The 13,688-nt window shown below is 42.8% G+C and overlaps 1 protein-coding gene across 1 annotated transcript in view; it reads left to right on the forward strand.

The window, feature by feature from the left end:
- ADAM9 (ADAM metallopeptidase domain 9) overlaps positions 1-13,688 on the forward strand; it is a 111,122-nt gene that overhangs the window by 31,280 nt on the left and 66,154 nt on the right. Inside the window, exons 2-3 of the mRNA XM_040414752.1 lie at positions 6,396-6,490; positions 7,714-7,775. Coding sequence (XP_040270686.1) covers positions 6,396-6,490; positions 7,714-7,775 — 157 coding nt within the window. The remainder of the gene's footprint in view (positions 1-6,395; positions 6,491-7,713; positions 7,776-13,688) is intronic.

Genomic DNA, 13,688 nt, shown 5'->3' on the forward strand with positions numbered 1-13,688 from the left:
AACCACTGCTGCCAGTCACTGGGGGGGGTTTCAGTTTTCGCCTCAGGCAGCAGAAAGGCTAGGTGCACCCCTGCTGATCGCTTTCTGTACCGGACAGTTGTTGTTATTATTATTATTATTATTAATAATTAACCACTTAAGGACCACAGGTTTATACCCCCCTAAAGACCAGGCCCTTTTTTACAAATCGGCACTCCACAACTTTAGCGGTTTATTGCTCGGTCATGCAACTTACCACCCAAATGAATTTTACCTCCTTTTCTTCTCACTAATAGAGCTTTCATTTGGTGGTATTTCATTGCTGCTGACATTTTTACTTTTTTTGTTATTAATCGAAATTTAACGATTTTTTTGCAAAAAAATGACATTTTTCACTTTCAGTTGCAAAATTTTGCAAAAAAAAAACGACATCCATATATAAATTTTTCTCTAAATTTATTGTTCTACATGTCTTTGATAAAAAAAAAATGTTTGGGTAAAAAAAAAAAATGGTTTGGGTAAAAGTTATAGCGTTTACAAACTATGGTACAAAAATGTGAATTTCCGCTTTTTGAAGCAGCTCTGACTTTCTGAGCACCTGTCATGTTTCCTGAGGTTCTACAATGGCCAGACAGTACAAACACCCCACAAATGACCCCATTTCTGAAAGTAGACACCCTAAGGTATTCGCTGATGGGCATAGTGAGTTCATAGAACTTTTTATTTTTTGTCACAAGTTAGTGGAAAATGATGATGATTTTTTTTTTTGATTTTTATTTTCTTACAAAGTCTCATATTCCACTAACTTGTGACAAAAAATAAAAACTTCTATGAACTCACTATGCCCATCAGCTAATACCTTGGGGTGTCTTCTTTCCAAAATGGGGTCACTTGTGGGGTAGTTATACTGCCCTGGCATTCTAGGGGCCCAAATGTGTGGTAAGTAGTTTGAAATCAAAATGTGTAAAAAATGACCGGTGAAATCCGAAAGGTGCTCTTTGGAATGTGGGCCCCTTTGCCCACCTAGGCTGCAAAAAAGTGCCACACATGTGGTATCGCCGTACTCAGGAGAAGTTGGGGAATGTGTTTTGGGGTGTCATTTTACATATACCCATGCTGGGTGAGAGAAATATCTTGGTCAAATGCCAACTTTGTATAAAAAAATGGGAAAAGTTGTCTTTTGCCAAGATATTTCTCTCACCCAGCATGGGTATATGTAAAATGACACCCCAAAACACATTCCCCAACTTCTCCTGAGTACGGAGATACCACATGTGTGACACTTTTTTGCAGCCTAGGTGGGCAAAGGGGCCCATATTCCAAAGAGCACCTTTTCGGATTTCACGGTCATTTTTTACACATTTTGATTTCAAACTTCTTACCACACATTTGGGCCCCTAGAATGCCAGGGCAGTATAACTACCCCACAAGTGTCCCCATTTCGGAAAGAAGACACCCCAAGGTATTCGCTGATGGGCATAGTGAGTTCATGGAAGTTTTTATTTTTTGTCACAAGTTAGTGGAATATGAGACTTTGTAAGAAAAAAAAAAAAAAAAAAAATCATCATTTTCCACTAACTTGTGACAAAAAAATAAAAAATTCTAGGAACTCGCCATGCCCCTCACGGAATACCTTGGGGTGTCTTCTTTCCAAAATGGGGTCACTTGTGGGGTAGTTATACTGCCCTGGCATTTTCCAGGGGCCCTAATGTGTGGTAAGTAGGTAAATGACCTGTGAAATCCTAAAGGTGCTCTTTGGAATGTGGGCCCCTTTGCCCACCTAGGCTGCAAAAAAGTGTCACACATGTGGTATCTCCGTACTCAGGAGAAGTTGGGGAATGTGTTTTGGGGTGTCTTTTTACATATACTCATGCTAGGTGAGAGAAATATCTCGGCAAAAGACAACTTTTCCCATTTTTTTATACAAAGTTGGCATTTGACCAAGATATTTATCTCACCCAGCATGGGTATATGTAAAATGACACCCCAAAACACATTGCCCAACTTCTCCTGAGTACGGCGATACCAGATGTGTGACACTTTTTTGCAGCCTAGAGGCGCAAAGGGGCCCACATTCCTTTTAGGAGGGCATTTTTAGACATTTGGATCCCAGACTTCTTCTCACGCTTTAGGGCCCCTAAAATGCCAGGGCAGTATAAATACCCCACATGTGACCCCATTTTGGAAAGAAGACACCCCAAGGTATTCAATGAGGGGCATGGCGAGTTCATAGAATTATTTTTTTTTTGGCACAAGTTAGCGGAAATTGATTTTATTAATTTTTTTCTCACAAAGTCTCCCTTTCCGCTAACTTGGGACAAAAATTTCAATCTTTCATGGACTCAATATGCCCCTCACGGAATAGCTGGGGGTGTCTTCTTTCCGAAATGGGGTCACATGTGGGGTATTTATACTGCCCTGGCATTCTAGGGGCTCTAAAGCGTGAGAAGAAGTCTGGAATATAAATGTCTAAAAATTTTTACGCATTTGTATTCCGTGAGGGGTATGGTGAGTTCATGTGAGATTTAATTTTTTGACACAAGTTAGTGGAATATGAGACTTTGTAAGAAAAAAATAATAATTTCCGCTAACTTGGGCCAAAAAAATGTCTGAATGGAGCCTTACAGAGGGGTGATCAATGACAGGGGGGGGTGATCAATGACAGGGGGGGGTGATCAATGACAGGGGTGGTGATCAATGACAGGGGTGGTGATCAATGACAGGGGGGTGATCAATGACAGGGGGGTGATCAGGGAGTCTATATGGGGTGATCACCCCCCTGTCATTGATCACCCCCCTATAAGGCTCCATTCAGATGTCCGTATGTGTTTTGCGGATCCGATCCATGTATCCGTGGATCCGTAAAAATCATACGGACATCTGAATGCAGCCTGACAGGGGGGGGTGATCAATGACAGGGGGGGGTGATCAATGACAGGGGGGGGTGATCAATGACAGGGGGGGGTGATCAATGACAGGGGGGGGGTGATCAATGACAGGGGGGGGGTGATCAATGACAGGGGGGGTGATCACCCCCCCTGGAAGGCTCCAGGGAGACGCCTGTATGTGTTTTGCGGATCCGATCCATCTATCAGTGGATCCGTAAAAATCATGCGGACGTCTGAATGGAGCTTTACAGGGGGGTGATCAATGACAGGGGGGTAATCAATGACAGGGGGGTGATCAGGGAGTCTATATGGGGTGATCACCACAGTCATTGATCACGCCCCTGTAAGGCTCCATTCAGACGTCCGTATGCGTTTTGCGGATCCGATCCATCTATCAGTGGATCCGTAAAAATCATGCGGACGTCTGAATGGAGCTTTACAGGGGGGTGATCAATGACAGGGGGGTAATCAATGACAGGGGGTGATCAGGGAGTCTATATGAGGTGATCAGGGGCTAATAAGGGGTTAATAAGTGACGGGGGGGGGGTGTAGTGTAGTGGTGTTTGGTGCTACTTTACTGAGCTACCTGTCCCCTCTGGTGGTCGATCCAAACAAAGGGGACCACCAGAGGACCAGGTAGCAGGTATATTAGACGCTGTTATCAAAACAGCGTCTAATATACCTGTTAGGGGTTAAAAAAATCACATCTCCAGCCTGCCAGCGAACGATCGCCGCTGGCAGGCCGGAGATCCACTCTCTTACCTTCCGTTCCTGTGAGCGCGCGCGTTCACAGGAAATCTCGGCTCACGCGAGGTGACGCCAATCGGCGTTAGCGTAGCCTGGGGGAGCCGCCGCGATGACGCCTTTCGGCGTTACAGTTGCGGCAACTGGTTAAAGCAGCATTCATTCCATTGCGCTGTACATATGATAAGGGGTGCACATACATAATACAGACAAGTGCACTATGCATGAAAAGTCTAGTTACAAACTGGTACAGAAGGAGAGAGGGCCCTGCCCGTGAGGGCTTACAGTCTACATGGTGTGGGAGAAGGACACAGTAGGTGCGGGTGAAGCTGGTGGTGGCGGTATAGAGGCAGCAGGGTCACTGGTTGTAGGCTTGTCTGAAGAGGTGAGTTTTCAGGTTTCTTTTGAAGGATTCCACTGTAGGTGAGAGTCTGATATGTTAGGGTAGCGAGTTCCAGGGTGTGGGGGATGCAGGGGAGAAGTCTTGGAGTCGATTGTGGGAAGAGGCGATAAGAGGAGAGGAGAGAAGGGGGTCTTGTGAGGATCGGAGAGTGCGTGTGGGGATGTATCGGGAAAGTAGCGCAGAGATGTAGGGAAGGGACAGGTTGTGGACGGCTTTATTTGTATTTTTTATTTTTTTGTATTTTAAACTAATTCGCTGTGTAACGGGAGCCAGTGAGGGGAGAGGCAGAGGAGTAATGGGGTGAGAGGTGGGTAGCAGTCGGGCAGCAGAGTTGAGGATAGATTGGAGGGGTGCGAGAGTGCAAGATGGAAGGCCACATAGGAGGATGTTACAATAGTCTAGGCGGGAGATGATGAGGGCATGTACAAGCATTTTTGCAGACTCATGGTTGAGGAATGCTCTGATGCGGGATATATTTTTGAGTTGGAGGCAGCAGGTGGTGGAAAGGGCTTGGATGTATGGTCTGAAGGGCAGAATCCAAGGTCACCCCAAGGCAGCGGACTTGGTTGACCAGGGAGAGTGTGCAGCCATTTAACGAGATAGGTCTGTTGGGGGGGGGGGGGGGAGGGTTAGCAAGATGGGGGAAAGATGATAAATTAAGTTTTATCCATGTTGGCCAATCGCAGCGCTCAGCTCATAGCCTGAGAGGCTTTTTTTTCTCTCAGGCTATGAGCTAAACGCTGGGATTGGCCAGCGCTACAGCATGGGAGAATGAGACGCCGGCAGGTTCCCCTGGGTGGAGCCTAACTATGAAGATACCGGAGGCTATACCGGGCGAACGGAGCGGGGCCCGGGGATAACAGTAAGTGCAGGGGGATCCCTGGGCGCCGCTCTACACGTCTGTATAGTTAGTTTAGATGCTTTATTCTGGTGAAAGGTCCTCTTTAAGTTTAAGAAAGAGAAAGGAGAAGAAGGATGAAATGGAAGATAGGCATTGTGGGATTCTGGATAGTAAGGTGGTGATGTCTGGACCACAGAGGTAGATTTGTGTTTCGTCAGCATAAAAGTGATACTGAAAGCCATGGGACTCTATGAGCTGTCCCAGGCCGAGGGTGTAGATGGTTATAGGGACTGAGCATTATTATGAACACTCGTCTGGCCCATTATTTTCCTTTGTAAATGGGCCTTAAGCCTCCACCAGACTCCTGGTGACCGCTTTTGTCCCTTGAGAAAAGGATTGAACATGTTGAAATCCAACATGCTTGACCCTTCTTCACCTGAATTCTCTTGCTGGGGTATTATAATTCTCTTGCTGGGGTATTATCGGGATGCCCCCCCCCCCCACACCTTATACATTACAATTTTTTTTTTTTAAACTAGCACCTGTATCTCATAATTTTTCTAATTTCACGTAATTCCTTCTTTAGTTCTCTGTCCACCTCACTGACATTGGTGAGGTGGTCGCACATGCCCAGTTCCATCCTTTAACTGCCACCAGCCATATCTACTGTTAGATGCTGTGACAGTTACAGGGAGATGAAGCTGTGGCTGAGAGGACACACCGCTGGGAAAGGACATGCCCTCTGTGCTGCCAGCTTGAAATAAATCTAGCAGAGCAATGAATGTGGAAATCTCTGGATCCATGTGAGGTACAGGGCTGGTTCTAGCTTTGTAAGAAAGAGACCGTCCTGTACTGTATGATGTCTGATTTTATTTTTTCACATGAATCTTGAGATATGAAAAATATTGTTGCTTCATGCATAGAGGCAGGGGTGAGGGAATGGAGAGCCTCTGTTTTTAGACTATCATTCACCCCTTCCCGACCTCCGCTGTACATGTATGACAGAAGTTGGGTCTTTAAATATGACGCCCTCTCCAGAGTGCAGTGCGTGCCTTAGCTGCCAGGTTTCTGCTGTTTCAAACGGCAAACACCAGGGGCTAATGTTTGTGGTCAGCGTTGACGCAGATCACAGACATTTAACCTCTCAGATGCTGGGGTCAGTTCACACCACAGCATCTGTGGTGGCTTTCTCTGAGAGCAGTTTGTTCCCTGTGGTGGCTTTGGTCCTTCTGAAGGATCTGAAGCTACCACTGAAATAGTTCCTATGGAACCCATGCCTGGAACGTATTGAATATCCCATAGACTGCAATGGTAATTCATTGCAGTCTATGATAAAAGCGATCTAACGATCTGTTCAAGTCCTCTAAGGGGACTTAATGTAAGTGTAAAAAAGGGGGGAGCAATTTTTTAAAAGTATAAAAAATTTTTTTTTAAGTTTAAGCATATATGCCATGTTCGTTGCACCCTTGGAAGATAAAGCTTCTGGGGCTCTAATATACAATGTGGGGCTCTAATAAACAATGTTCTTTTTTTTCCCTAGGCCTGGACCCTTCATCTTTCCTTTCTTCTTATGAAATTATAACACCCCAGAAAGTGACTCGTCTAAGAAGAGATGCGTCTGGCTCCTTAAAGGAGGTAACTAAATTTTGTGTCAGTGGTCTTATGGGTACTTTCATTGAGTCACCGAAAATACATGGTATAGAAGGTGGACATCTAGACTAGGGTTTTAGGTGGCAGGCATGGACTTTACTACATCACAAACCAGGCAAATGTTCGTGGCCCCAGAGATCAGCAGGGCCCCCTGCTGATCACAAGCTGTTGGCTAGAAAAAATAAAAAAATAAATGTGTAAACATACTGCCCGTGCAGAGGGTATGGGGGGAGGGGGCCTTCCCAGCTGTAGACCATTAACAGGAGCTTAGTGGTGCAACAGGGATCCCCAGACTCCTGGGGCCCCAGGTGAGCAAAATCTGCCCCTGTAGGTAGATGGTCCCCAACTCCTGCCTTTGGAGGAAACAAGGTAGGAGCACACTGGAATTTTACTTGTTGGGTCTACTTCCAGTAGTTTTTGGTGATAACATCTGTTGGAACCATAATGGCAGCCATATTGTTCAGTACTTAAAGGGGCTGTCACCGTCCTGAAAAAAAAAAATTAGGGATGGCTGGGCAAAAAGCCCATTGTACTGCTCTGTTCATCCTAACTCTGTCCTCACCTGGCCAGAAGTGTGACGTACAGACTTCCCCCATGTCACCGCTGCTGGCCAATCAGTAGGTCTCAGTGGTGATGTGTGCAGGCATGGCACCTGACCGCCGAGGCCACTAACTGGTTGTCAGCAGTGACATATGGGGAGTCAGCATGTCACACTTCCCGCCAGGTGGAACCTGGAGGTGGTGGGAATGGAGATACATTTTTACATAATGGGTGGAGTGGGTTTAAAAAAAAAAAAAAGGACCTCCTGGGTGCCCCACCACTGCCGTACCAACACTTACCGTATCCCTGCTGGTCCACCTCAACACAGAGGAAATCCCTGCTCAGCCAGTCACGTGGACCTGTGAGGTAAGTAATCGATGATATTTTTTTTTCCTCATAAAAGACGTTACACGAGGCAGTGATCGACAACAAGCATATTTGAAAGATGATCTCTCGAATTGAGGGGACCTCCCAGGACCTGTTGTGACTAATCGTCTTGGCTGAAGAAGACTTCTGAAGGATTTAGATCAGCAGGGTGCCCCCCCCCCCCCCCCCCCCCCATTCTTGCATTATGTTTTTTCTTTGCTTGTCTGTGTGATATACCATATATACAGATACTGCTATAATACCGATAACCACAGTCATTGGGTAACTCTTGTATCTTTTAGGGTCTTTCCTATGTCATCCAGGCTGAAGGCAAGGAGCACATATTACATCTGGAGCACAACAGGTATTCCTCTCTCCATTATTACATAACATGGAGTATATGAAAATGTTGGTGTGTCTCCCGCCCTAATGTATAACATCCCTATATTAGGGGGCAGCATTTTATGAGTTATATAGTTTTATAAGATTTATCAAAACTGGTATAAAGAAAAACTGTCTTACTTGCCCATAGCAACCAATTAGATGTATGCTTTAATTTTCCAAAGGAGGTTTGAAAAATGAAAGGTGGAATCTGATTGGTTGTTGTGGGCAACTAAGCCAGTTCTACTTTATACCAGCTTTGATAAATCTCACCTATAGTTTGTATATTGCAAATAAAAGGCGGAATTATATAACTACTATTCCTGTACCTGGGGGCAGAATTATAGTACTGTAGTTATAAACTTGTACATATAGAGCAGTATTATAATATTTATATTCTTGTACATAGGAGGAAGTATTATAGTAGTTATATTCCTGTACATGGGGTAGTATTAAAGTACCGTAGATATAATCTTGTACATAGGAGCAGTATTATAGTAGTTATATTCTTGTACATACTGTAGGAGCAGTATTATAGTAGTTATATTCTTATACATAGAATCAGTATTCTAGTAGTTATATTCTTGTACATAGGAGCAGTATTATAGTAGTTATATTCTTGTACATAGGAGCAGTATTATAGTAGTTATATCCCTGAACATAGGATGCAGTATTATAGTAGTTATATTCTTGTACATAGGAGCAGTATTATAGTAGTTATATTCTTGTACATAGGAGCAGTATTATAGTAGTTATATTCTTGTACATAGGAGCAGTATTATAGTAGTTATATTCTTGTACATAGGAGCAGTATTATAGTAGTTATATTCTTGTACATAGGAGCAGTATTATAGTAGTTATATTCTTGTACATAGGAGCAGTATTATAGTAGTTATATTCTTGTACATAGGGGCAGTATTATAGTAGTTATATTCTTGTACATAGGAGCAGTATTGTAGTAGTTATATTCTTGTACATAGGAGCAGTATTGTAGTAGTTATATTCTTGTACATAGGAGGCAGTACTATAGTAGTTATATTCTTGTACATAGGAGGCAGTATTATAGCAGTTATATTCTTATACATAGGAGAAGTATTATCGTAGTTATATTCTTGTACATAGGAGGCAGTATTATAGCAGTTATATTCTTATACATAGGGGCAGTATTATAGTAGTTATATTCTTGTACATAGGAGCAGTATTATAGTAGTTATATTCTTGTACATAGGAGCAGTATTATAGTAGTTATATTCTTGTACATAGGAGGCAGTATTATAGTAGTTATATTCTTGTACATAGGAGCAGTATTATAGTAGTTATATTCCTGTACATAGGAGCAGTATTATAGTAGTTCGATTCTTGTCCATAGGAGCAGTATTGTAGCAGTTATATTCTTGTACATAGGAGCAGTATTATAGTAGTTATATTCTTGTACATAGGAGCAGTATTATAGTAGTTATATTCTTGTACATAGGAGCAGTATTATAGTAGTTATATACTTGTACATAGGAGGCAGTATTATAGTAGTTATATTCTTGTACATAGGAGGCAGTATTATAGTAGTTATATTCTTGTACATAGGAGCAGTATTATAGTAGTTATATTCTTGTACATAGGAGCAGTATTATAGTAGTTACATTCTTGTACATAAGAGCAGTATTATAGTAGTTATATTCTTGTACATAGGGACAGTATTATAGTAGTTATATTCTTGTACATAGGAGGCAGTATTATAGTAGTTATATTCTTGTACATAGGGACAGTATTATAGTAGTTATATTCTTGTACATAGGAGCAGTATTATAGTAGTTATATACTTGTACATAGGAGGCAGTATTATAGTAGTTATATTCTTGTACATAGGAGGCAGTATTATAGTAGTTATATTCTTGTACATAGGAGCAGTATTATAGTAGTTATATACTTGTACATAGGAGCAGTATTATAGTAGTTATATTCTTGTACATAGGAGCAGTATTATAGTAGTTACATTCTTGTACATAAGAGCAGTATTATAGTAGTTATATTCTTGTACATAGGGACAGTATTATAGTAGTTATATTCTTGTACATAGGAGGCAGTATTATAGTAGTTATATTCTTGTACATAGGGACAGTATTATAGTAGTTATATTCTTGTACATAGGAGCAGTATTATAGTAGTTATATACTTGTACATAGGAGGCAGTATTATAGTAGTTATATTCTTGTACATAGGAGGCAGTATTATAGTAGTTATATTCTTGTACATAGGAGCAGTATTATAGTAGTTATATACTTGTACATAGGAGCAGTATTATAGTAGTTATATTCTTGTACATAGGAGCAGTATTATAGTAGTTATATTCTTGTACATAGGAGCAGTATTATAGTAGTTATATTCTTGTACATAGGATGCAGTATTATAGTAGTTATATTCTTGTACATAGGAGGCAGTATTATAGTAGTTATATTCTTGTACATAGGAGGCAGTATTATAGTAGTTATATTCTTGTACATAGGAGGCAGTATTATAGTAGTTATATTCTTGTACATAGGAGCAGTATTATAGTAGTTATATTCTTGTACATAGGAGCAGTATTATAGTAGTTATATTCTTGTACATAGGAGCAGTATTATAGTAGTTATATTCTTGTACATAGGAGGCAGTATTATAGTAGTTATATTCTTGTACATAGGATGCAGTATTATAGTAGTTATATTCTTGTACATAGGAGGCAGTATTATAGTAGTTATATTCTTGTACATAGGAGGCAGTATTATAGTAGTTATATTCTTGTACATAGGAGGCAGTATTATAGTAGTTATATTCTTGTACATAGGAGGCAGTATTATAGTAGTTATATTCTTTTACATAGGAGCAGCATTATAGTAGTTCGATTCTTGTCCATAGGAACAGTATTGTAGCAGTTATATTCTTGTACATAGGAGCAGTATTATAGTAGTTATATTCTTGTACATAGGAGGCAGTATTATAGTAGTTATATTCTTGTACATAGGAGGCAGTATTATAGTAGTTATATTCTTGTACATAGGAGGCAGTATTATAGTAGTTATATTCTTGTACATAGGAGGCAGTATTATAGTAGTTATATTCTTGTACATAGGGGCAGTATTGTAGCAGTTATATTCTTGTACATAGGAGGCAGTATTATAGTAGTTATATTATTGTACATAGGAGGCAGTATTGTAGTAGTTATATTCTTGTACATAGGGGCAGTATTGTAGCAGTTATATTCTTGTACATAGGAGCAGTATTGTAGCAGTTATATTCTTGTACATAGGAGGCAGTATTATAGTAGAGATATTCTTGTACTGTACATGGAACAAGTATGCTTTCTGGTGTAGTATAGATAATCTGTCCAGTAAATGTACAATATCTTACATAACCGTTTCCTGTCTGGGTCAAATTGCATCTATCAGCATGTGCACTTTATTGCTTAAAGAACATTTCTCAAAGTGATGACGGATGGAAAAAAATATTTAGTGAGTTTTTTTTTAAACTTCTTATCTTCCATTTCTATTCAACAAACACAATAGAACAGATAACAAATAGGCAAATACAGAGCTATGCATTAATCTATTTCTGTACAGTAAGCACACCCAGAAAGAGAGCAGCCCAAGTTCATCTTAGCACTTAGAACTGAATGATTACACTGTTCATCCTGTGCCACCTGTTTCATGGATGTAAGTTCTGTTATGTAAAAGTTTTCTCTCATTTTGATGGTTTAAAGAGAAAACTTTTGTAAAACTTTATTAAAAAATAAATAGCGCCAAAATGATTTTTTATAATATATTTTATTAATCAATTATGCAGTTTTCCTGCTCAAATAGGTACCCAAAGTCCTGGGTGCTATTATGCTTTAAAATCATTATTCTAGTACAGCGCTACCATGTTAGAGGAGTATGGACTTCACTGAAGCACAGTGTACGGTGCCCAGGCCGGAGCACACATCGTTGCTCCCGCCTGTGCCCATCTCAAGCTTGGCTATATTCTGTCACTGCACATAGATACCCTGTACAGATGTGCTGTGCCAGGATTTAGCTGAGCCGAGTGGGCTCCTGCCTGAGCCTGTTCCACTCAGCTGTAGGCTCTCCATAGCACATTGCTACCATTGTGGTATAGAGAGTTTTCTGCTGAGCGAAACAGGCTCAGGCAGGAGCCCACTTGGCTCAGCTAAACCCTGGCATAACACATCTATACAGGGTACAGGGTATCTATGTGCTGTACCAGAATTTACCCAAGCTTGAGGAGGGCATAGACAGGAGCAGCAATGTATGCAGCTTTCACTGCGGCTCCAGTGAAATCCATAATCCTCTGACATGGCAGCGCTGTACTAGAATAATGATTTTAAGGTGCGATAGCATCCAGGACTTTGGGTGCCTATTTGAGTAGGAAAACCACATAATCGATTAAAAAAATATATTAGAAAAGTCATTTCTCACCCATATTCATTGGGGGACACAGGAACCGTGGGTATAGCTATGTCCTCTAGGAGGCGTTGACACTAGTAAAAGCTGTTAGCTCCTCCCCCGGCAGCTATACCACCTCCAGCCTGGAGAGAGAGCTTCTGTTTTTTCTAGTGTCAATAGGAGGCAAGACCTCCCTGCTCTGCAGGGATCTCCTGAAGGTTTTTTATTTTAGTTTATTTTTTTCCTTCTTTTCAGATGGGACAACAGTGGACGCCTCGCTTCCCTGTTCTCCCGGCGTCGAGTTGCGCCAGTGCCGGTCACCCGCACTGCTGCCTCCCCCACAGAAGACAAGGTGGACCAGGGCAGCCTCGCTCCCCTGCATCCCGCCAGCCAAGGGGTCACCTAGGTCCGCCAAAGAGAAGACCCTCCCGCCATACCAGACTCCTGCCACTCTGGTGCCAGCTGCTGAGGAGGTGACCCTTCTGGAGAAGTTGACCTTAAGGGTCCACTTAGGGAGGGTGAAGTGAAGAGGATGAGAGAGGTGAGTACACTGGACTAGGTAAGTATCCCTCCCTGCCTTTTGGTGACAATTGCCTAGGATTTGGGCACCAGGAAACAGGCACCAGCCTTATTATGGAGCACCAGGATTCCCTCTCACTCCCTGCCTGTGCACTCTCTAGGCCGAGCAGGCGCTGGCTATCACGGGCACTAGGGGTTAACGTCCAGCAGGAACCAGTGATTCCCTTGCGGTCCGGGAGCTGGGGTCAGGTGAGAGCGCTGTCCTCTCAGCCCCAGACCGGTCCAATTCCGCAGCCACCAGATTCCACTCTTTCGGGAGCGGGCACCTATAGCACCGCTCCGGAAGGGGTTAACCCCAGGAACAATGTCGGCCGCTGCAGAATTCCGGTCCGCGCGCTCCCAGTCCGGGGTGAATTTCCCCGGCAGGGGAATGGGGAAGGGTAATCAGTGACGCGTATGGATTATATTTTGAGCGGCAGACGAGCTCTTGCGCTCTCACTCAGGTCCCTCTGCAGGGATCTCCTGAAGATTTTTTATTTTAGTTAATTTTTTTCCTTCTTTCCAGATGGGAAAACAGTGGACGCCTCGCCTCCCTGTTCTCCCGGGGTCGAGTTGCGCCGTGCGCTAATGCATAGACCCGACCGCCCCTGCTGCATTATATGCTAATGAGCCTCTAGGTGCTATGTGGGCATAAAATCAGCACCTAGAAGCTCCGTCCACTCACGCTTTATCCCGCCCAGGTCCCCTGTTCTGCCCGCCCAGCTCCTCTTGGTTGATGCCACTGTTCCCTGCATCGTTGGCGAAATCCCGCGCCTGCGCCGTTCACTTCTGTCTTCGGCGCAGTGAGTGAATGATGCGATCCTGGTGCCGGATTCCCCACTGCGCCTGCGCCGACTACGTCACAGTGAGGAAGCCGGCATCAGGAGAGCGGCCTTCACTCACTGCGCCGAAGACAGAAGTGAACG

The sequence above is a fragment of the Bufo bufo genome, chromosome 1, assembly GCF_905171765.1.
Source record: "Bufo bufo chromosome 1, aBufBuf1.1, whole genome shotgun sequence".
Lineage (NCBI taxonomy): Eukaryota > Metazoa > Chordata > Amphibia > Anura > Bufonidae > Bufo > Bufo bufo.